The sequence below is a fragment of the Lissotriton helveticus genome, chromosome 6 (assembly GCF_964261635.1).
Source record: "Lissotriton helveticus chromosome 6, aLisHel1.1, whole genome shotgun sequence".
Lineage (NCBI taxonomy): Eukaryota > Metazoa > Chordata > Amphibia > Caudata > Salamandridae > Lissotriton > Lissotriton helveticus.
In genome coordinates, this window is record NC_136067.1 from 1,436,651,432 (window position 1) to 1,436,677,183 (window position 25,752).

The window sequence follows — 25,752 nt, forward strand, 5'->3', positions numbered from 1 at the left end:
AAATCAATAGGTGATTTTTCAAGCAATACTTTCACAAAGCTTTTGAGTGAATATGTAAAGGTAATGGATGCAAAGGATTGTTATGTATGCGTTAAGTTACCCGCTTCTGTTTCTGAGGGAGTAACATATAATATGCTTCCTCTCACTTATGCTGTTACATGTAGTGTATTAACTAGTTTATTTTATCAAACTGGTCGTTTAGAATATTACTATTCAAATTATGATGAGATTTTTGCTAATGTCAAGATTGATAATGCTTTAAATAAGCATAAGAAAGCTAAACAATTGAGAGAATATTTCCTTGTTACTAATGAACTCACTTATGAGTATGCTTACAAGAATAATCTAACATGTAAATTAAGTGCTGAAGGAAAGAAATTTCTGAATATGGTTGAGGAGAGAAGAGCAATTTATAAGAGAAATGAATTAGTCAAGCAGACTAAGTCATCATTCTGGCAAAAAGAGGATGAGAAACTAAATGGTAAAATGCTTGAAAATATTGCAATTCACATAGACAAACCTGTTAGTGGAAAGCTTTGCATTAGAAGAGATAACACACTTTTTGATAATTATTTTGTAGGTGCAAGCAACTGTGAAGATACTTATCAGATTATGGGAGGTTGGGGATTTAAAGGTGGAAAAGATCCTATCTTTCCTGGAATTTATTTTGTTTGTGGTGACAAAGCCTACTACAACCTTCCAGACCATTGGTATGGAACTTGTTATGTGGGAATTGTTTTTCCTAAAGTGTTTCATGTTGACAGAGATTCAGAAGGATTATTTAAAATTCATAATTATGTAAATAGAGCTAAAAGAGAAACTTTTACTGAAGTTCTGGGAGATATTTTCCAAGCTGTAATACCTTTTGTTGGTATAACCCTAAATGCAGGGAGAATCAGAAAATTGTCCACTATAGTTGATAGATTATCAACTGACACTGCTGATGGGTTTCAATTAGTGAATGTTGAAGTTATTGCAATTAGATCCATGGTAATTCAAGACCGTCTTGCTTTAGACATACTCCTAGCAAAAGAGGGAGGAGTCTGTGGCATTTTACATGTCCAACATTGCTGTACATATATACCGGATGAAAGTAAAAATATTGAAATGTATATTAAGAATATTACACAAATGCATTCTGAAATAATTCCTTTAGAAGAAGAAGATTTTACTGGGAAACTTTCAAATAGGTTTCAAGCAATTAAAAACTGGTTTCATAATATCGGAAGTTCAATTCTTGGCAAGATTCTGGCACCTTTGATTATAATTATATTCATTTTTATTTTGACTAAAGTAGGTTGTTTGTTGCATAAAAGAAAGAAGCATTTGAGAGAAAAGAAGAGAATTTATAAACTCAGAAAAGAAGAGGAAAGGGAGATTGAGTTGCAGGAGTTACATAGAGAGCGTCATGTTAATTGCAAGGATTATGCTGAAACAGACTTTTAGGTTTACTAATACAATGAATTTGAATCGATTTCTTATAAATTAAATTTACCAAAATTTTGAGTGCTGGTGTGGTGATTTGTTAATCACCAGATGAGGGAGTTGATGGAGCGAGATAGAAAACAAAATTTTGTTTAAACTCGCAAAGTCACATTTCCATAACATGAATAAAATTATTAATGATTTGTGATATGTCGTGCTAATACAACCTAGATTAAACTTTACACGTGGGGGGACTAACATGTGTGCTCATAAACGTGCATAAATGTTGCATCTTTTTGTTCGTGCAAAATAATAAAATAATTTATTGTTTTCGTTTTTGTCATTACTAACTGCTGCATATTTAAAATAAGCATGTGCTTGTTTTGCTTTTTCTTGTCTGTGTGATGTCATTTCTACTATTCTAGGTGCATATGGGTCTCATTGAAAAACGGAGACTGGTAAATATAAACGCTGCTTTATTTGTTTGCAATGGCTAGGTAACATTTGATTAATCGGGTGGGTTAATTATTTAGTAAACCATGGGGTGGATACAGAATATACTTTATTTCTTACATTAATACTTTTCTTGTGTTTGTTTTATACTAGAAATCATAAGTTGCCTGCTTTTGAGGCCTAGCTATTTGAGCCGCAAAATGAGAGTTGAACTATAATTCTGCAGAAAGTCACGAGACGCCCATTCTGAATTAAAACGTTTATTGAAGCTGCATTCACAAAGCAAAAACTGATGAGCTGACATCATTCTGTCGGACATGGCCAAGGTCGAAAGTGAACTTTTTGTCAGTCCTTAACTTGGCATCCGCGGAAGTTGCACTGTAAGACTATGGAAGCTGCGAGGATGACTTAAAACAAAGTTGCAATCGCAGGAAGCCTCTGGCTTCACGTGGAAGAGACAATGGTCTTTGTAAGACATGATTTTGTGGAACTTTTTAAGAATCGGGTGACATGTCACTTGTCACTCTCAGCCAATGGGACGTCGAGTATTTCTGAAAACTTTCCTTTGCTAGTTTAGTTAGCGTAGAAAGGTATAAAAAGTCATGCCCTTAGGGTTGGGCTGGCTGCTGCTTTCTGACTTTCCGATGAGGGTGATGTGCTGCTGGACTTTGCGTGGAGCACGTAAGAATCCTCAAAGATCTTTACTTTAATTTCTGTCTATTTAGCTCAGTTAGGGAAATAGGTTTTAGAAATGCTAAACTCTATATAATTTCTTTAAGTTAATTCAATTGCTTAAATTGTACTTTCCTTATTTCTTACCATCATGCTTGCTTTATTGCAAATAAATTTCATTTATAAGACTTACAACATATATACCATAATTTAGAAAATAAAATCTTACTTTTGACAAACAAGCTGGTCTTGGTTATTTAGAAGTATAGGTTACCTTTAGCTAGATCACGTCGCCTATAGTGGTCATTTAAATGATTGGGTTTTATTCTAATGACAATATTCTTTCTGCAAATGTATAAAATGTTTATAGTTTGTAAATAATGTGTATATAGATTTATTTGACCACCTGATTCAGTAGGCCCAAAATATATCAGGTTCATAAATGGGTCCATGTATAGTTTAGAAATTTGTTTATAGGTTATGAAATTGGGTAGCGTAGTTTATGATATATTTTCTATAGCCCGCTGGATCAGGAGGCTGCACAGATAAAGGCGAGTACAGGGCCGGATTTAGAGCAGTGCAACTGAGGCAGCTGTCCTGGTGAGGGGGGCGTGACCTCAGAGGGGGGGAGGGGGCTGTGTTTGGCAATAACTTATGATTGAAAAACACCTGCTGCAGAGTTCCTTCCAGGTTTCAGGCAGCATTAAAAATGTCACGATAACTCTAGTGATTAATGTTTCTGCTAGAAAAAGAGATCAGAGTTTTGCCTAGTGGCAGTTTTCACTTGCCATAAAGTAGCGCAGAGGGTTAATATGCCTGCAGCAGAGAACTCTCACTGTGCATATCACAGATCTCTATTTTATGTGGATAGCTGGGTGGATTACTGCTTTTGCCAAGGATATTCTTTTGCCCCCGCAGTTCATAGATGCAACCCTAATACAGAACAGTGACTCTTACGAATTGTCAACAAGAGCTTCATGCAAACTGCATAAAATAGGATAGGATACTATGTTTTTTCCCCCAGCCTTTAATTACCTGTTCCTAATGTTGCTGAAAAGGGTTTGTTTGGGTAGATATACAACTCCATTAGTAAAGTCAACCTTTACCAGTGCTTTAAAAGAAATTAAATGCTAGTGAGTGAGTGTCTATGGAAAGGTGAGGGGAACTTTTGCCCAGTGGTCATGAGGGAATCAGAGGAGGAGTTGCGAGGGAGAGTCAAAAATGAACGTTGCACCGGGCACCAACAGCGCTAAAACCAGCCCTGGGCGACTACACATTTGTTTTCTTTTTTTATTGCTTTAATGTGACACCCCGAATGCAAAAGAATGCCCAGATGTAGAACTCATTCTTTTTGCCACAGAATCCAAAAATGCACATAACTGAGGTAGCCCGATAAGACTGAAACCAACCTGGGATTGATTGTTTTCATGCTCAGAGAGTGAGTGTGCTGAATGTTCGAGCTGGATTGCCTATAGTTGCTACATGTCTGGCAAAGTGTGGAAAAAATGATCGACTAGAACACAGCCTGTGCGAATGTCTGTGACTTAGGACATGAGTTTGGCTTCGGTGGACAGTATTTACTCCGTCAAACTGACAGAGTAAAATACTCAGGGGCAGATTAATGAGTTCTGGCGCATCTCTGCAAATCAGCAGGGATGCGCCAGAACATAGCTGTGGCGCACGGATGGACAGATGCGTGTCGCATCCCCCGGCGTAAAGGCGGCGCATTGTTGGAGCTGCATCGTGCTTTCGACGTGCCTCCAGCAAGGCTTGGGGTCGCCCTATGCCTAACATGCTGCATACCTCCTTACGCATACTTCAAGCAGGCGCAGGGTTTTGACGCATCATGGCCGTAAAAGTGACTCAGTGAAATCTTGTAGATTTCACTGCGTCACTTTTTTGAGGCGTACTTGCACGGGAACGCCCACCCTGCGCCAGAACGCCCACATGAAACCTAACGCAGGTTTCATGTGGCGCAGCGGCTTTACAACGTGACGCATATCCCTAGATGCGTCACGTTGTAAATACGGCTCAACATGGCGCATGGTTTACGCCGCCACTGTGTCACAGAAATGACGCAACGGCGGCGTAAATGTGTTGCAAGGGGCTTGTAAATCTGCCCCTCAGTCGCCTTGAGGAAGTACTGGTCTTTCAGGTTTTCAAGTTGTCAGCCAGCCCACGGACAACTCTAGTCATTAACAGGAGCCGCCATCATGGCCCTTCCTGTTAATGAGCTAAAAGTTCAGAGGACAGCTCCGTCAAATATGGCAGCCACCAGTCAAACTTTTACAAAGTTTTATTTTCTTCAAAAAACACCCCCAAATAATCATACCCCTTCATACCATGGGAGTCGCTCCCACGGTGTGGGGGTCATTAAAATGTTTTTATTGTCCCTTACCGCTACATTGTTCACTGCGGTAACAAATGGTAAAAACTGTCAATTTCACTGCCAATTTTAAATCGGGCTGGTGGTGAATGGCAAAAACTCAGACGGCCCTTACACTATCGAACCATCGAGAAGTATTTCAGTGACAGACAAGGAGTAGCCTTCTCAGCAGCCATTGCTTACGCACTTAAGGTCCTCCTGACTGTAAATCAGGAGAGCATTGGTGGAAAAGGTAAAACCTCTGCAAAACTCTGTCAGCTTCTGAGACTTTTGCTGTTTTAATGAAGCATTCTTAGGAGTCATGATAGTACAAATCCCTTACAAGCTGACACAATAAGTGTGAAAAAAGGCCAGCATCATCCACATTCAGGGGCTCGCTCAGAAAGCGGTGTCTATGAGTTGTTTAATCTCTGTAGTCCTTTGATAGGCACCAAACAACGGGGATGCCACTGTGTGCTGACTGTTTCTGCTAAGTTCCATCACAAATTAGATAAGTAAAATGTTTAAGAATGGTTCTTGCTTCGGCTCAGTCTAAAACATGTCTTATGCAATACTCTCACAATAGGGTATAGCTCGGGCTATCTGACCTAGGACCAGAGCTTAATTTGAGCGTGTGGTTTACGGTGCACAGCACGGCACTTATTTCTCAACATCGTCACTTATGACAGCTACCACATGGTGGCACTGTTTGTGTAATTTAGAGATGAGCAGATACACTGAATTTTCACACTTTTATAATGTGATGGTTTGAAGATGTGCAGGTACTCTCATTGGCAGCTCTGGCACGGCCAATGGGTAGTGCAAGCTGCAGTGGCCTCCCGTCGAGGGTCCCAGCCGAATAAGTGCCGTACCGTGCACCGGAAACCACCGGCTCAAATTAAGCACGCCTAGGGCCCGCTGTTTTTAGGGAACTGATAGACCTAGCCTACTTTTGTGCTATATATTTCACAAATACGGCAGGTAAGGTAGCCTGAGCCGCCGCACAGAGTCGCCATAAAACTGGAGAAGGGTTCTACATCAGGTTTGTGGATTTAGCCCCACAAAGGCTTCTGACAAGCCTGGTCTTATGAAACCATGCCACTATGTATACAGGAATTAGGACCAATGCATATGTTCGCTAAATGAAACCACACTGTTGCAATCATATTAAGCAGCAATGCCAATGCTCTCTGTTTTGTAAGTGGGCACACAATAAGTGAATACGCAATTCAGTAAATCTCTCTTTACTACTTTTTCTTACCCGTGCTTGCCCAAGGTAGTCCTCATCCAGTAAGTGCAGAGAAGCTTGTGGTACGGCGCCACGTAGAAGCCGGGAAGCATGGAAGTACCTCTGAAAGCTTAACAGTCGTTTCACTTTTCTCTTAGTGCCAATTTCCCCTGAGTGAGTTGTATCTGTCAAAAGAAATGGAAGCCAAAATCATCACTGATGGAGCAGGGGCAAACCAAACACACACTCATCACTTCAAGAGTCATATACCACGAATACATATACAACACTAGAAATGAAAGTTATAAATTAACTTTTCTTAGCATTTTATAGTGGGGAATACATTCTGCATGCAATCATGACGCTTTACCTAGAAGGAAAACAGTAAATAAAAATAAGTAATACAAAGAATCAGAAGTAGAAAATAGACATTATTTGCAAGTACAATACATGCACCAATAGACACTTTGGAATGCTAAAGTTGCTCACTCTACAGCCACAATTACGAGTAGGGTCGAGGACCATCCCATGGTGGGATAACCCTCCACCCAATCACAACAGGCCTACTCTTACTGAAATTGAATTGTTGGAAGGTGCTGGAACATCAGGCCTGATTTAACCTGTCAGAAAGCCACACCCAAATCGTGTGTGGGTTGGGTTATGGACTGAAGACATAAGTGCAGCCTGGTCCCTACCTGAACCCCCCTATTGCTCGAAGGGAGTGTCAAAGTCTCCCCCGCTTGTAAAGGTCTGCCATAGCCCCAGATACTCTGCCACACCCCCCCACACCCCCAACCCCTGCCCTCCATCTGCTCCCATTTACTAACTGCTTGGCACAGCTGGCAACTGGGAGAAGAATGGTCCATGTGTGGGCATGTAATGATGAGTTTTTCTCCGCATGTGGAACTGCGGAATTCCAGGCCTACAAGTTATTTCCACTGTGGGGACAAAATCTTTTAATTGCTTGGTGCAGATGTGCAATTACTGGTCAGAACTGGTGATTCTGGACACAGGTATTTTGCTACACCTGCACCACCAAACTCATAATCAAATGGTGTCCTACACTTCCTTATCAAACTCAATTTTGTCCCACAACCAGTTGACATGAGCATGCCCCTTCATTCCAGTTCACAACGTCCTGTAGGCCACAAAGAAATGAGGAATTGACTGTAACAATAAGAAGAAACATTCCAGATGAACATTAGTTGTAACTGCAGCGTTCCCACCTTGCCCGGCATTCACATCGCAGTCTTTATTTCAATGCAGTGCAAGTCATTGGATGACACTACCCATATCCATTCGTATGCCACGCTTTGTGACATCCGCATACAAGAGACCACCGCAACAATAGACAGTACCAGAGAACTGAGAAGTTGTCTGAAGGATCGGGTAGTGGGCATCATGGACAGTAACCCCAAACTCTAAAAGCAGACTTAAAAAGAGCATGGAGGAAATCCCAAGGCGGAAATAAACAAAAATCTTCCAAGCGTATACAGACATGAAGTCAGAAACGTAACACGTAAAATCACTTATGCCATGAAATATCATGATGGAGGTGGAGCCTGAATAAACACATCCTCCTGAAACAAGAGATAACTAAGAGCTCCATGGTCGATAACAGACACCTTCTCTTTGACAAAAGGAGAAGATATAGGCACCTGCGCACCCAAGTTGATACTCATACAGAAAGAAGAGAGCTTCCACCTACAGTGGAATTTCAAAGTGAGGACAGGCGACTGGCATAAGAAGCAAGTATGAAGTATCCACATCAGCAGAACCTGATAGTTCTACAATATCTGAAAACACTTGCAATGTCGAACTCAGTGGAGAGGGTCTGCACAGAGGTCCCAGCCAATGATGGTAGACGGTTCTTCTTCAGGTTAAGGTCTTGTGACATCCTGTCCTGGGTTGCGGGTTTCTGACCCAGGAAAAGGTACCAGGGATTGGTTCCTGCCTTTGGATATCAGGGAGTGCTTCAAAACATAAATATCAGGGTTGTGATTGGAACACCAATACCACTTAGTGCCATCTGCATGGACAGTGTGGCAGCACTTTAGCATAGCGGAGTTCGAAATGTTGGATTTAAATAAAGATTGGATCACTGTTTAAAGTGGTTATGAATCACAATATATATGAATCCAGATACTCCACAAATAGGAGATGGGTCAATGGAGCTATACAAAGCTGATCACAGTTTTATGGTGGTTAAATAGTCTACATTGGTGAGTGACCTGCTTGGCGACAGATTAAGGTGTGAAACGGTAGACATACATTTCTGCCCTTCTTCGCGGTCAGACAAATGTAATCTCTGATCATGAAAGAGTGACATTGATTTTGATTCAATTCATATGTTGCATGAAATCCTCTAAGATGACGCTCATTTTCACGAAAGTGCCATCTAAGTCATATATCTGAACCACCCTGTACGTTAATCCTTGATCTTCACCAATAGCAAGAAATCACTTTAAAAACACCAGACAAGACAATGCCAATCGAACAATTACGAATTTAGTTTTAAATTGGTTTCCTGGTTGTACCCAATGAAAATCATTTGATTTTAAGGTCCTAATTTATCCCCTAGTGTGTACTGTCAAGTCAAGAAAGCTTTATTCGGTTGCTTCATAAAACAATCATAAAAGCACAGAAAAAGTAAAATACGTCATTACATGATTTACATTTTAAAAAGAAGAAATGTACTTATCGTATCAGGTTAAGAAATGCATCAATTCATAATCTATGATGATAAAAAGTATCTATACGTAGTCTAAGACATAAACAATATCATCTTAATAATTTTATATAGACAAGGTGCCTAGTACATTATTAAGTTAAAACCTTAATTAAATTCACCTATATTATATCCAGAATAAAGCTCGAAATAGTCATAGAATTCCTCTGTCTCAAGACTTTCTTGAAGTAAGTCACTATTTTAGATGTGCTGTGTACATCTTCAAGCTGTTGTAATACAAGTATAGTGTGTACTGTAACTGAGCTTCATAATCAAAGACAACCACTTACAGGTCTACTACAAGAACATGGGAGAATGTCTAATGGCCTTCATCTCACTTAATGTCAAAGTATAACTCACCATTAACACCTATCACCTCTACACTACATCGACCTAACCATTATACTGACCAAGACCATTACCTCGGGTGACCATTACATTGATTGAGCCGACGTGTTTTTTTCTCTACCAGTCTAGCAATTTGGTAATTAAAGCCAAGTTAAGGTAGTATTACAATGTGCAGTGTTCTTCGCAAATTCACAATTTTTAGGTGCTTCACTATCCCGTAGAGTAGAGTAGGGAGAACATTTCTACTTACAAACATTTGAAATACTACAGATATGTCAGTCATTTCCATCAATCATTTAATTCTTCAATTTGATCTAAATTCAGCTTGCTGATGTCGGCCATTTTGTCTTCCTTTGCATATGGAACTGACAGTTAACATGGGCAAAGATACAAAATGTAATCTACGCCTATCTAGATTATTTTATAAATGCAGCCTTATAATTAGAGTTCACCTTCAACACAATTAGTTTAATTTCAAAGGTAATTAGGTGCACCCAAGCCCTTACTGTGGATTAATTTGTGTGATGAGTGTATTGAGTTTCAGCAACTCAATTATCTAAAAATACTCAGCAAAGGCAGACTATCATTTGTTTTAAAATTCAAGATCTTTTATAATAATATTTAGAAGTTAGCATATAACCTTGAGGAAGCTTGAGAGCTCATATCACCTGAGCGAAACATGTGTTTATTCAGCACACAAGATTTTAACTTTGAAACAATAAAAAAATTTAAGAGAGGAAAAACGGCTACGTTTTCAAACATTCTTCAGTGCCTGAAGGAGGTACTGTAAGCAGCCGCGGCCCGTGCAGGTAAGAGAGGTGGGGCAGTGGGGCCGGGTTGGGGGGATACGACAGATGACCACGAGGGAAAATTAAATTATGAATTTTCCCTCATCGTTGTCTGTCGAAATACCCCCCACACGGCCCCACCGCTCTTACATGCGCTCTTACACGCACTTGACTGTGAGCTTTAACGCATAATCTATGGCACATGGGAAAAATCCACTGGAAGAAACTTTGTTTGCAAGCTTTGATCTATTACTTTTGAACTCATCCCTAGATTCACCGATTACATCACATGAAATGCAATCGCTAGCAAATCTAAAACCAAAACAGAAAAAAAAAGTTAACTAACGCACATCTAGGTGATCAAAAGGAAAATGTCTCTGTATTTGTAGAACTCTGGGCGCCAACCAATAATTTTGAAACATATTGTTTCTAAATAATGTTTTAACCTTGTGAAGAAAACATTGATATGCACTTAGCAACATTGTCTCGAAGAGTGCCTCTTTGTTGAACCAGTTGCTGCAATCCTTTAAACAGATGACCAAATTAATCGTGAAGACTGCATAACTCATTGAGGCATACAAACCAGGAGCAATGACAGAAAAAACTACGGGCCTCATTACAACAAAATGACAAAGCACGTTGCCTCAAGCCATTTTGCTGCGCCCGGCTGCGTCATTTTAAAAGCTCAAGGATGCGTTGTATTTACAACAATATAGCGCATGATTGTGCTTTCCCCTATGCTGGCGCACAATAGACTGCCAGGCACCAATGCACGTACTCTTGCACCATGCCTGCGTTGCGGGGATGATTGTTGTTGTGCAGAGAGGGACACTTTCCTGCACAAAACCAATAATTAATGTTGTTTTCCTCTGTATAAGCATGCTGCAGAATGCAGAAAGCGTAGAAAGAGGAAAAAATGAGAATTTTAAATTGTTTTCCTTGTTCCCCCTTCTTATGCCTCCCCTGGGAGGCGTAGGATCCTACCACAGCCCCAGGTTTACGAAATCTGTGAATGTGGCAGATTCCATGGCTGTTGCGTGGGAACACACACAGCAACTCCCATTGCATGCCACTTTCATGCAAAGTGATGCATGAATGGGAACATATTTACAAGGCCACGAAAAGCCATGCAGAGTGGCTCTGCGTGGGATTGCATTATGAGCCAGCACACTGCGTCGCCGATGCATCAAAAAAAGTGACGGACCGGCGACGCTAGGGTCTTATAAATAAGCCCCCCTAGTTTCCAAATGTATATTCCACATCTAGGATCTGAGTCAATTCGAAATCTGAGGATACAATCTATAGTTTTTCAGGACCTAGTAAGGGCGAAAACTATTCTTTATATGGCCAAAGCCACCATACAAGTGCTACATCTTCAAGTACAGCAACGGTAAGTCCGTAGATCTGCTAGTATGCAGCATGATGTGAAAAAAGACACCCACTCGGCCTTCAAGGAGGCAGCTCCAACTGTCTCCTTTGGGAACTGTGAATGCCATTTGCGTGAAGCATCACTGAAACTCAGGTAAGGACAAGGGCAGCGTGGCAATAGTATTACCGGATAGTACACGTCTGCAAAACGCTGGCTGCGGCGAGACAGCTTGTTGCATCACGATCTTAGGGTGGTGGGAAAGAGGAACTTACCAGTTGAAGCTGGCATACTTACCTGAGGAGAGAGCTACTGCTTTAAATAACAAAAATCTGCCAGGTTGGTCTCAGGGTCCAACAGCAGAGGGGCATATTTGTTCTGGAGCGTAACATTTAATTGTGAAGAGTCTCCCAATGCATTAACCGGGAGGGCCGGGAGGGCCTGTCCTGTACCTACAACAGTACTCGCTTGCTCTACTTGCTTTATTTGCCCACCACTCCCGTTTGGACCTGATCCAATGTTTAATATAGGGCTGGAGACTGTCTTCTCCATTATCTTGAAGTAGGATAGCAAAGAGGGAGGAGGTTTAGTTGATTTGGCAATAATACAGCCTCTCTTCTGCTTTTTACAATCCCCTAGTTTACTTTTTTCTTTTTTCTTCTGTTTCGTGGTTAGAGGGGTTAATGTGGCTGGGCGGCCTGGTCCGTTACTTCCTGAGAGTAGCAGCTCTTTGTCGTGTAAGGAGCGCAGGAGGTATCTATTCCTAGCTACTGGGGGGACAATAGCTCCTGTCTGTTTTAGTGTTATGCCTGCCCCTCCATTTTTCTGGTTTTCCTGGCCCTTTTGACTCCGACTCCCCTGCAATGGACACGACCTCTCCTCAATATTCGTTATGGTTGATGCTGTCCCAATGTCCATTCCTTCGGGGCTCCTATACTCTGCTGGAGCCTGACCCTTTATCTCCACCACTGACGCTGCACTAATCCGCTCCCGGTGCTCCACACTTTCCTTAAATACCAATATATCGTTCAGCAGCCCCCCTCTTTGCCTTTCATAAGGGGAACTGATCACGCTCACCGTGTTCACCGCTAGCCTGCCTCTACAGCTGCCATGCAGGTAAATCCTCGCCGCCGCCGCTCGTGTCCTGCACCAGGCTCTTGCCAAACTCCAGGCGCCGCGCTGCTCTGCAGCCTCCCGTAGCGTCGCGTCTTGCGTGTAACTCTCCCGGGGTCGTCCCATGCGTGCGCAAGGTCCTAGCGCCCCTGGGTTCCCACTCGGCGGCAGCTCGAAGGAAAATCAAATAGAACCGTCAAAATCCCGAGCCATTATTTTCCTAACAAAACCCCCGCATAATCTCACCGCTTAGATCCCTGAATCTCGCTGCTGCTGCTGCAGGCACTGACACCGCAGTCTCACTCGGCAGTCTCTCCCAGGTCGAGGACGTGCTCTCGCAGCCGGCGTTAGCCTGCCGCCATCTTCCTCCCGAGTACCTCAAAACAAGTTGTGACAAGATAGAGCTGGCCAGTCTTCTTGAATTTGCTATGACTCATCTTAAACCCTTCGCTGCGGCGGCAATTCCGCCGCAGCGCTAGGGGGAGGGGGGCCGTGCAGCGCTCCCATGCTCGTGACGGAACCGCTACGTCACGAGCCTCGGGCGCGCTGTGCTTGTGACAGAGCGGTTCCGTCACGGCCCCGCCCACTCAATAGGAAGCGCCGCGCAGGCGTGAAATTAGCGCCGCGTCGGCGTGCCGCGCCGGCGCGCCGAGAGTGCCGTGACTGAACCGCTCCATCACCAGCACAGCACGACCGAGGCTGGTGATGGAGCGGTTCCGTCACCAGCATGGAAGAGGCTGTAGCACAGCGCAGATTACTTGTGGAGTTTATCAAATATTTACATTTTTATTCCTTATAGCATGTGTTGTGTAGATCCGTCAAGCAGGACCTAAAAATTGCCTTTTAAAACGTACATTTCCTATAGGGTTATTTGCTCCTGTACATAGAAATAGCAGCTGAACAGAATTACAACAACGTGGCATATAAATAGAACTTAACTCAAAGAAGGGCATTTGCCTGGAGTCGTGTAAACCCATTCAGTAACTTTGAAAACATTACCATTTAAAAAGTGTTCCATCTCAGCATGTAGAGTTTAGATATTAGAGATATCTGGGCTGTTCATTTGTGGATCGCCCATGAATACGCCAATCCATGGAGGAGTCGCAAAACCAATTTATAAAATGATATGCACACCACTGGATGAAGGAGCTTTTCCTCCAGTTGTGCACTGTGGGTTTGTGAACCTGTTTTGTATACATTTCTCACACTCAGAAGGATGGCGTTCAGCCGTGGCCCGTGCAGATAAGAGCGGTGGGGCCAGGTGTTGGGGGGAGGTGGTATTTCGACAGACGACGAGGGGGAATTAATTATTTATTTAATTTCCCCTCATCATCGTCGGTCTAAATTCCCTCCCACCGCTCCTACCTGCACGGGCCGCGGCTGATGGCATTTGCACTTATGTGGAGTGAGTACTCTGTAGCATGCCTCATAGATCTTTAATTTTTAATTTTTAGGTTTAGTTAGTCCATGACCATCAAGGAATAGATCTGAATCTTCTTGGGCATGCGATCTCAAAAAAATCACACACACTTTCCATGTTCGCATAAATTGATTGACTTGGAACAATGAGTTTCAACTTGAGCTGCTGAAACCAATATACACGCTTTTCCCAGAAGGCTTCATCGTGACAGACCGTGTCAAAGTTTGGATATGCATATATTATTGTACTGTGCACTTCTCGATCTCCCCAATATAGCCTACAAAAGGTACAGAATTTACTTTAAGACCCTACCACTGGTGTCTAAGATTGTCTACGACAGGTCTACTTAGCAAATGAAACTACTCGTTGTGTCTGGGGACCCGCACTTGGGCAGAACCTCTGCAATTGGTATCTGCTGTATGGAGGTCCTGCCATGAGTGAGGGACCACCACCACAACTGTAGGGCTTCCGCCATGAGTGCGGAGGCCCTTTGTGAATCAGGCTCTGTTGCTCTCCTTCAATTGCAAGACTCTTGTGGTATTTCATATCTACTGCAGGGGGAGAGAAGCTATTGGTGCACAACTTGCAATGGAAATCTTCAGATAAAAGGAACTTCCTGACATACTCACAGAGTGCCTGAAAGCCTAGTGTTTTGTGTCTTCTGCCATTCTCTTTCTGCTTTTACTTAACATATGTTTCATTAGTCTCAGAGGTTTTGCAATGCTATTGCTATAGTATCATCTATGTTTCCTTCTTCAATGGCATATGCAAATAGAACAGATGATGGACGGAATGCTGAACAAATCAAAACATTCACCCCCTTTTCAGATCTGGGTTATCATGCCACAACAGTTTGGACCCAGGATGCTTGTTTCCGGTCTAGGGAGGACCTGCCTTGGCAGTTTGGACTGGACTGTTTCCATGAGAAGCAGGGTCAAGACTGATTTGTATATGGTTGGGTCCAAATCGGAGTGGGGTGGTGAACAAAAGAACGATGGATATAACCTAGATCTCTTGACTGGGGGTGAATGTTTAATTTGCTCATCATACTGCCCATCATTTATTTGTTTGTGAAGCATTTTTCGGTGGCATAGCATCATATTGCTGCCAAAACCAAAGGTTTTATGCGAGGAATAAAACAATTAGATAAAATGTTAGTATATATGTATTATGTATCTTTAGAGAAAACAGGGCTAAAAGAACAGCAGACCCAAAAAAATCTGCTTTAATTTATGAATCAGTGCACCCGTAGTGAGAAAATTCTGCAATGTCAGATTTCTCTGTGAAAATGATAGAATCTTGAGCACAACTTAATAAAAGAATAAAGGGGCTTATTTACAAGCCTCTTGTGCCGCAGGTACGCCACTTTTTCCCATATTAAAAGTGATGCTCCGGCAATGCATAGGGCTTGTAAATAAGCCCCCAAGAGTCAGAAAGGGATGCTAATCATACAGCAACACCTCTTCTGAATGCCTTAAGATTTCTAAGACCTCAGTGCTAAATTACTTAGACAACAGACCTCAAATAAAATGTTTGGTGAACTGTAGTACACTCGGTTTTGAAAAGTCAGCTAAGTAGAACAGCATATCCACTAGAACTACCTCAAATACTCGCTGCCGGTCAGATATTTGCATGTAGATAAAGAAGGCCAACCCTGACAAAATGTTAACCACTACATAACTTATAAATCCACAAGGCACTCAAGTTAAGGCTGTTCAGGCAATAAGGTAATGGCTAGCATGGCATTTACATCTTGCGATGCAGGGGGTGAAGGAAGCTCTGCAAAATTTTCCATTGCGTTCAACCAACTTTGCGCTCGCAAAAGGGACGATTCGCTTTTTACATGTATCAAACCCTATTTTGCGAATTGGTAACCTGTTACCGAGTCGCAAAATGGGTTTGCGAATCGGTATTCGGAAGGGGTGTGTTTAGGGCGTCCCTTTCAAATAGTGAATCGCAGTGCTATGTAAGAATGTTTTGCGACTGTGAACGTGGTTGCAAAACATTCGCAATTTACCACCAACTTGAAGTTGGTCGTAACCCATTCACAAATAGGAAGGGGTCTCCAAGAGACTCCTTCCCCTTTGGGAATGGTTGTAAAAACGTTTCATAAGAGCAGACAACGGTCTCACGGATCACTTCATGCCCTTAAAAAAATAAAAATACAACTTTTCTTTTTTTTTTTCTTAAACGCAACCAGTTTTCCTTTAAGGAAAATGGGCTGCATTAAAAAAAAAAAAAAAAAAGACAGACATGGTGGTCTGCTGACCCCAGCAGGCCACAATCCCTGTGATTTTAGCGATTCATGAGGGGGGCCCAAATTGCGATCTACCTCATTGATATTAATGAGATAGGTCGATTTGTGACCCCTAGGATTCGCTAAATGAAACTCTATGGGGCACATGCATCAACCTATTTAGGAAGTGCAAACGGTGCGAATCGGTAAATTCGGCCGTTTGCACTTCCTAAATACGTTTTTGGGATGCATCATACTTTTTTGTGGAAATCGCTATTTTTAGTGATTTCTAAAAATGCGATTGCTTTTAAAGAATCGCAAATATGCGATTCCTTAAAAGCAATGCATGATTGTTTTTCAAATTGCGAATTAGCAATTAGGGGGTGCAATTTACCAGGAGGTTGAACCTCGTGGTAATTTGCGAAAAGTTATGGAAATGCTCAAAAATGCATTTTCTAAACTTTCATGTTACAGACACACATGTCCTTAGGACATGTGTGTGTGAAACATGCACTTTAAAATACATTTCAGGGGTGCAGGGGGGGGGGGGGTCCTTCGGACCCCCTCTGCATCCTTGCAATGCATCAACAAATTGCGAATTGCAAAAAAAAAATGCAAAACGGCATTGATTCCTATGGGCCTCTAGGCCCATAGGAATCAATGTAATGCCATTCCTTAATTGCGAATCGCAATTAAGGAATCGCAAATTCCGAAAATTAAGAAATCCTAAAATATTTTAGGATTTGTTGATGCATAGGATTTTGCAATTCCTAAATTGCGATTCCTTAATTTTCGCAATTTAGGAAATGCAAAATGCTACAATGATGCATGTGCCCCTATGAGTTTCATACATTTGTAACAGCGATTACCTAATTGTAATTAGCAGACAATCGCAATTAGGTAATCGCTATTACAAATGTTGATACATGTGGCCCTTAATTTCTAATGTGCAGACTGGACCAGCCGGTATACTTGGACATCTTAGCCGACTGATAATAAATACTGGGGCCTTGGAAGGGAGTTGCACCCCACACACCCCCCTCCACCCTGCTCTTGGCAAATGAAGAGAGCAGCAAATGCGTTGGCTGGTTTGTTGTGGGCTCGTCTGTTTGCACTGCAGCCTGGACGGCTGCCTCCGGCTTGTTTTGTGACGCACAATGGCTGCCTTTGTTCAGAAGGTGGTGCTTCTGGGGCCTGCAGTCCTGGCTACTGGGCCTGCCTTCCTCGCAGTTGGGCTCTCGCTGTGCTGAGGTTAGTCTGTGCGAGTGGTGTGAGCCAGGCTCAGAATGTTCAGAAGGCATCCGGTTTCAAATGTGGTAGGTCGGGGGAGGGGCAAGTCAGCAAAGGAATAGTGTCTACCTTGGCACTGCCAGTCAAAGTGTGCGCCGAACCATCAGAATATTTGGCATCTAAATTATGCAAACAACATCCTGTAAAAATATGACAAAGTCTCTTTCAATATTCAAAACACGTGGAAAAGTTTCAGTAATTCGAGCTACGTTACCGTGTTGAACACCATGCATTACAAGATATTTACTTGCGTTCAAAGCAATTTATTGTAAAATTAAACACTTTACTGACAATATAAAAACTGTTGCTGAATATGTAGAATAACAGTCATAAAAGCTTAACAAAAAAATGCCCAATCGGCATCCATCATATGCCGGAGATAAGATAATTTAAATAAACAAGAAAAAGATCTACATTAAGTATATTTCATACAAACAATTTGGTAAAAAATCAACAAGCATATTACTCATTAAAATGTATACACTAAATTATGGGGCATTCGAAGAATGGTAACGTAAGTATCAAGTGGCTTCCAGAGGACATGTAATCAACACCCACCATGAGGGAACCGAAAGTAATCTGGAACCTTTCCAACTGATTGAAATCGATTTTATGGTGGAGGAAATAACAGAATCAAAGAGTGTCCTTTGTGTTGTGGGTAAAAAAACAAGTAAGTGCATTGGATTTGCATATATAATTATGAGAAATACATCTAGTAGTATGTATTATTTAATCAATTATTTGCCTTATTTTCTCCCAAAAGTAAAATGTAATTGAAAAATGTTTTATAAGAACCAGTTTTAGAAGTGCAGTATTAACACAGCGAGTTATCAATCAGCGTAGCTTAGAGCAATTTATATGGTATCCGTAGCTAATTGTACAATATATGTAGATTAGTTTGATATAAAGTAATTGGTAACCAACCCGAAATATTACAAAACATTTTCTTCCATTGTTCAGAAGACAAAAATGTAGCCAATTCTGTATTCCAAAAGGTATCCGAAATATACAGGCTGTTAGTTTCACATATTTTAGAAGCAATTTGACCAGAAAGACTGTAAAGATGCAAGCACATTATACAATCAGGGATTTTGGCCACAAGAAGAGAATTAATGAATAATTGTAGGACAGCATCACACCAAATTCTGAAGGATGCATTATGGAATTAATTTGCAGTACTAAGAAATATATAAAGAAGCGACGTGTGAAGGGAGCAAAGTACTCCGGTATTTAAGCCACTACATGAATCTAGAGGTCCGCAAGAACGTTTTCAACTGCAATACTTTGCAATTCTTGAAAGCTGTCCAGGTGTCAAACAAGATAGAGAGATTAGCAATAATTAGAATAAGATTTGCAAACAAACCAAGGTGGACCCCTGGTAACTTCTGAAGCAGTTTCAGTACCTAAACAAAATTGCTGATCTGGCGTTTGCCTTTAAAGCAATTTTTTACTGGGGTATTCAATTCACCAAGGTTATTCCACCTGAATTAGACCTACTTTTCAAAGACGGGAATCCAGTCTGAGACACAAATCAAAGAAGAAACTGCTGTGATGTATCAGCATAGCGTAGTCACACTGTTAGTGATTTTCTCCTAACTTACTGGATCCCGTACATGTTATGAATAGTTATTTGTATTATCTGTTGGTGCAGTATGTATGAAAGTATGGATGAGGCATGTGATGGGTATGAATGTATGTCTGATGATTGAGTGGGGGTCATTTTCAGGCTAAATTTATGTTGTAATTGTTTCTTTCCCATATGCATTGTACATTTGTCCAAACTGAAATTGTGTTGTTTATCCTATTCAGCCATGCTAGATTAATTGGCATACCAAGCCTAACTAAGTACATGAGATGTATTGAAGTATTGACATTATTGGACTATTCTGATTGTTTGTTTTTATGTTCTGTGCTAATTTATAACAATGATCTGTCTGAAAAAATAGAGAAAACTAAAAAAACTTTTTATAAATAATAAATAATGTTTTATGAAATAATTCCGGTTAAGAAAATATTTTGGGGAAATGTTCTATGCATGAGCCTTAGTGGCCAGCTATATAAGTGATAGAGGTTAGCTCAGAGGTTTTTGTAGTTTTTTATTCCGCCTCAATATCCATCCCTGTTGTGTTTATCCCTCGGGTGCAATATACTAAAACAACTGATTCTTGCCACACCAAGTGCGTAAAAATGGAAGAATCGGGTTGAAGACTCATGTTTCACCTTAACACAGTTTGGAATCAGGCCATACACAGTAATAAATGGGCCTCAGGTTTCTTAAATAAATATAACACTCCATACGCACATGATCAAAATCTGACCGAAAAGTATTCCAAGCAAGGATTTAAGGTATCTGCTCTTCAAAAAGTTTAGCCTTCAATTCTTCACTTAAGATTTACTCTTGGAACATAGTGGGTTGGGAGCACCTACAACAGGACAGTGATGCCTTAGGCTTTGGGGCCAATGGCATAGTTAACTGATGCGGTAAACAGTGCTGTAACTCGGGGGACTAGTCTAACATTATAGGCACACATAAATCTTATTCCATGAAAAAGCAGGCCCCAGAAAGAGGGTCAGTGTAGATTAGGAAACCAGGATGGAGGGTCCATCTCCCCGCCTCACCAACCATCTAACTCGTAGAGCAGGTATCAGAAACAGTGGCTAATGCTGGCTCTACTTCTGGTGCACCGATATTCGTGGAGGTCTTTTGGAGGTTGATGAAGATCAAGGAAGTTATAAAAGGTAAGAGCACAAAGGGACACTCCCTTTGCCTCACTCAGGACATGACCTCAACAAGCTTAGTTCAACCCTCTCTGTCCCTCTGTTTCTGTTTTGATTTCTGGCTGTGACAAGAGACAGATTTTTGAGTATGTGATTTGTTTATTATATGTTCAATTGTTTGAGTAAAATTAACTATTATATTATACTATAGATAATATAACTATTATATTATATGTTAGCTACATTATGTTATGCTCCAACATAAATGCCACATTTTCTCTGTTTTTTGGAGTTACTGTGTTGTGTGGTAACTTTCATGGATTACCGATTATCTGCCACCAGTGGACTATATTTTCATCACAGAAAACTGTTAATATGCATGCCAAGAATTTTGGACTCTATTTCTCCAGAGATTTTTCGATAAAAGTAGGGGCGGCAGTCTAGTCTGCCACACAATCACAAATGCCCGTTGTACTGGTCAGTGATCTACTGGGGCAGGAAGGGCGGCTCGTGACTTGAAGGCAGGATGTTTGAGGGTCCAGGGCTGATCCTTGTTGGGTGCTGTTGACTCTTTAAATTAAAAAATCATCTTGGAGATGGGGCACTCACGCACACGTTTTTACAAGATTGTTTTGCAATGTTTGCAACAGAGAGTGATCATTTTAAATGAATTATATATTTTTGATGCATTGTTTAATATGTAATAAAAGGGGCGTTTTTCCCCCAAAGCAATGAATGGATGCTTTTCTTGCTGGGGATGGGGGGTGCACTGTTTTCCTCATCAGCAGTCTATCACCTACATGCATCCAATAGCAGCTGGAAATACATGAGTCCTGAGACACCTTTTATAATCCACGACTGTCGGAAGTTGTTTTATACTGCAGGTACTTACTATGTGGACTGTTTTCTGTTGCATTCCCGAAAAAACTCTCCCATCCACTTTTCTAAAAATGGGGAAAGGAAATTTAGGTCAAAATGTTGCATTGTGTGTAGTCATTCTGTACCACCTTACTTTTGCAGCATTATGTCGGCGGCCTGCCTAGCATCTGGTGTGTGTTGACCCGCTCTGCTCACTTCCAGGAACAGTGTCTCCAAAGAAACAAATCCCACCGCATAAATTCAGGTCAAACAGCCAGCCACAGGTATAAAATCCGGGCACTGGATTTAAATGATATTTCCTTTGCTTTTGGTTTATTCATTACTGTTCCATCACATGCTTTTACCACCATGAATTTCAGAGGTCTCAGAAGGCCACAGAAAATATATTTCCCTCGTACAAATTTCCTATTTGAAGAACTTGTTGAATTTTGCATTTTATAATGACGTTGGCAGGTTAAGTGGGCTGTAGTTGGTTTATGCCCAACCAATGATTACGCATAAGCTCTGTGCAGAGACGTATGTCTGGAGCTGCAGTTACCAATGGGCTTCGAAAAGTCCATTCCACTCAGGTGGGGACCGTGTTGACTAAGGGACATGGGGATTGTTGAACTCAGAGGATATGGCAAGCCCTGCAGAAAGGGGTAATGAACTCGTAGTCCATAAAGAGGCAGAGATACAAGAAAGGGACTTGGAGGTAACTGAGAGAATATTTGAGGGTGAGAAGACAGTCCAATGGGATCTGCAAAGTGAATGGATCCATTGGTTGGTGATGGGGGTGCACGGCAGGGAGACAATGGTGCAGAAATGGGAGAAGTGATACAATTTTCCATATACAACAAAGAACAGTTGTTTGAAGTTTTCCAAAAATTGTGACTGTTTGCGAAAAAATACTGGATTATTAGACACCGCATGGTGAGGAAGAGTATCCTAACATATAGTATCCCCCAAATATCTGTACTTTATGTGATGGTGCAGATGGATGTTTTTATTAACAATTCTGGATATTATATTATTTATACAATTTTATCATCCTCAGTATAACAATTAACGTGACTAACTCTTTTGTGAACTACAACAGCTATGCATATTAAGAACTTTGCTTCTATAGAGAGACGTACACCCATAACCGTAACACAACATTGAAAAGAGAAAATTCTGTCATGAAAGATTTCAAAAACGCAAATCTTTAATAAATGAAATCCTGATCTCTGCCCCACTAATGTATGCCCAGATTAAAAACTTCTGAGTTTCTCATTGGTCCCAAAATAGAGTGATGCAAATGACAACTATCAGTTCGCTGCTGCATCAAGTAATATCAGGACTTCTCATGTTCTTACCTTCAATTTAAGGGTCTAACCTAGCCGCTCTTTAGTGGACTATTGACTGAACAGAGGAGATAAGTGAGCAGCCTTAGTAATGCTCGACCTATTGGGTCTTGAAAAGCAAAAAAACGATTTATGATTAATAAGCAAACTTGGTGATTAAAACCTTTATGACCCTCTCTTGTTTTTCTAGTTTGGATTTGCATGTGCTGCTTTATCTTTGGAAAATAACCTAAATTAATGTAAATATGACGATGCACAGGTTGTAAGACTTGTAGGATATATACATGATTTAAGGCAACTAGGTTCATACCTGACAGAACCATTGTTTATTGAAAATACTCCTGCCCTCTGTGCCACTCGTTTTTCCTCATTTTTGTGCCCTCTTTGCCTTCTGTTCCACTTGTTTTTGTGCCCTTCTGCGCCACTCGTTTTTCCCTTGTTTTTGTGCCCCTTTTGCCTTCTGTTCCACTTGTTTTTTGTGCCCTTCTGCGCTCTGTTCCACTTGTTTTTTGTGCCCTTCTGCTCTCTGTGCCACTAATTTTTCCCTCATTTCTGTGCCCATTTTGCCTTCTGTTCCACTTGTTTTTTGTGCCCTTTTGCCAAATGAAGCTTGTTTCCGGTCCAGGGAAGGCATGGCTTGGCAGTTCGGGCTGGACTGTTCCCATGAGGCACAGGGTCAGACTGATTTGCATATAGCCATGTCTGAACTGGGGTGGCAGAGTGGGCTAAAGAACGGTGATGGATGAAACCCAGATCTTTTGACTGGGTGTGAGTGTTTGATTGGTTCAGATGCTTCGTCCATCACCACCCCCTTTTGTACCGCTTTTGCCATACTGTGCCACTCATTTTTCCCTTGATTTTGTGCCCCTTTTTCCTTCTGTTACCTTTGTTGTCCCTCACCCCTCTCACCGCTGTGTCCCCTGTGGCCCCGCCCCCTTGACGGCCCACTGCCAATTCGCAGCCCCCGCCTCCTGCTTCCCAGTTGCTCCTCCCTCCCACCTCCCCTTTTATGGCGGCTGCTGCACGGCAGCCTTGCTGGCGTACCCGAAGGCGTGCCTAAGGCAAGCCCATCTGCACCTGTCCGTGCCCAGCGCCAGAACTCCTGGCCCCCGCACCCGCCACTTTGACCACAGCCACTATGATGCTAGCATTCTGCAAGCTCTCAACTCCGGACGGAGCCACACCTGCTTCAAGGCCGCCCCGAAACGCACACACGCCCCCTTCACCTGCCGGAACTGCAGCTACACCAGCCTCAGAGCCGACGAACCACCCGCCAAGAAAGACCCCAACCATCTCCGATGCATACTACTGAACACCCGCTCCGCACGCAAGCATGCCATCTAGCTCTGAGACCTGCTCAACACAACATCCCCGGACGACGCCTTCCTGACAGAGACCTGGTTTAACGACTCCTCCGCACCCGACATCCCCATAGCCATCCCAGACGGCTACAAGATCACCTGCAGAGACCACACCAACGGAGTCGGAGGAGGAATCGCCATAGTCCACAAGAACAGCATCAGGGTCTCAACTAGCACCGACAACGCGCTCAGCACCACTGAACACATGCATTTCCAGATCCACACGGACCCTAACTCCACCCTCAGAGGCACCCTCGTCTACCGACCCCCCGGACCCGCCCCCAGCTCAGTGACTCCATCGATCAGCACGCACGTCCTGACCTCCACCGACTACATCCTCCTTGGAGACCTGAACTTTCACCTTGAGAACAACAACGACAAAAACTCCACAACCCTGATTGATAACCTCGCCAACCTCGGACTGAAGCAACTCGTCACAACGCCCACCCACTTTGCCGGCAACACACTCGACCTCGTCTTCTCCTCAAGCCCGCACGTCTCAGTCAGCCACACCACCAAACTCCTCTGGACCGACCACCGCTGCATCCACTTCGCCTTCCAGAAGCCCACCACACACCACAACAACCCAACAGATCCCCCGCCGCTGCTGGATCAAAATCTCCAACTACACGCAAACCTCGATCTCAGCCCACCCACCGAACACTCCAAAACCGATGACACTGCCCACAGCCTCAGACGCTGGATCGAGGACTGCGCCAACACCCTCGCCCCACTGAAGAAACCCCCCCACAGAGACACCTGCAAGAGGGCCATCTGCTTCACCCCAGAACTCCTAGCCTCCAAGCAAGCCTGGTGGAAACTAGAGAAGAAATGGCACAGTGAACAAACTCCGGACAGCCACGTAGCACACAAGGACGCCATCCGCAACCACCTCATCAGGGCAGCCAAGAGGACCTTCTTCAAAAAACACCTCGACAACAACGCACAGAATAGCAAGGAGCTCTTTAACATTGTGAAGGAACTCTCCAACCCCAGCTCCAACACCAACGACATCCCGCCGTCGCAAGCCCTGTGCGACTCCCTTGCCACCTTCTTCCACCACAAGATAGCAGACATCCACGACAGCTTCAACACCCAGACAGCCCCAACAAACAGCAACACAACAGACCCTCCACACACCATCGACGATGACCCCCTGCTAGCCTGGGCCAGTGTGAGCATCGATGACACCATCAAGACCATGCGCACAATCCACTCCGGCTCTCTGTCAGACCCATTCCAGCACCACGTCTTCAACAGAGCAAGCCGCTCCATCGCACCCCACCTGCGCAACGTCATCAATCTCTCCCTTGAGACTGCGACCTTCCCAGAGATCTGGAAACACTCCGAGATCAACACCCTACTCAAAAAACCTAAGGCAGATCCAAGAGACCTTAAGAACCTACGGCCCATCTCTCTGCTCCCCTTCCCGGCCAAGGTCATCAAGAAAACTGTCAGACAGCTAACCCGATACCTCGAATAAAACAGAATCCTGGACCCTTCCCAGTCAGGGTTCCGTAGCAACTACAGCACTGAGACTGCCCTCATCACCGCCACAGTTGACATCAGGACCCTGCTGGACAACGGCGAAATCGCAGCACTCATCCTCCTAGACCTCTCTGCCGCCTTCGACATCGTCTGCCACCGCACACTACCCGCACGCCTCCACGCTGCAGGGATCTGAGACAAGGCTCTGGATTGGACCACCTCCTTCCTCTCCGGCAGAACCCAGAGCATCCACCTCCCCCATTCCATTCCAATGCCTCCGAGATCATCTGCGGCGTACCCCAGGAATCCTCCCTCAGCCCGATGCTGTTTAAAATTTACATGCAATTATCAAAGTGGAGGGAAGAAGAAGCTTTGATCCATTCAGCTTCCGGAGCTTACAGCAATAATCAAAGGAGAAAGGATCACTTGTCCTGTTAAATCAGGGTCTTTATTGAATTCATATAAATAACCCTCATAAAACGTACACATGTCGGTGGCAATGTATCTTGATTCTCCGCCTAGGTGTAACGTTCCAGCATCATCATAGGG

The 25,752-nt window shown here is 42.8% G+C and overlaps 1 protein-coding gene across 3 annotated transcripts in view; it reads right to left on the bottom strand.

Moving 5' to 3' along the window:
• Positions 1 to 25,752, bottom strand: part of PDE7B (phosphodiesterase 7B) — a 1,141,924-nt gene that overhangs the window by 103,626 nt on the left and 1,012,546 nt on the right. For all 3 annotated transcript variants that reach the window (XM_078649225.1, XM_078649226.1, XM_078649227.1), the window contains one exon: positions 6,177 to 6,328. In XM_078649225.1, the coding sequence (XP_078505351.1) occupies positions 6,177 to 6,328 (152 nt within the window). The remainder of the gene's footprint in view (positions 1 to 6,176; positions 6,329 to 25,752) is intronic.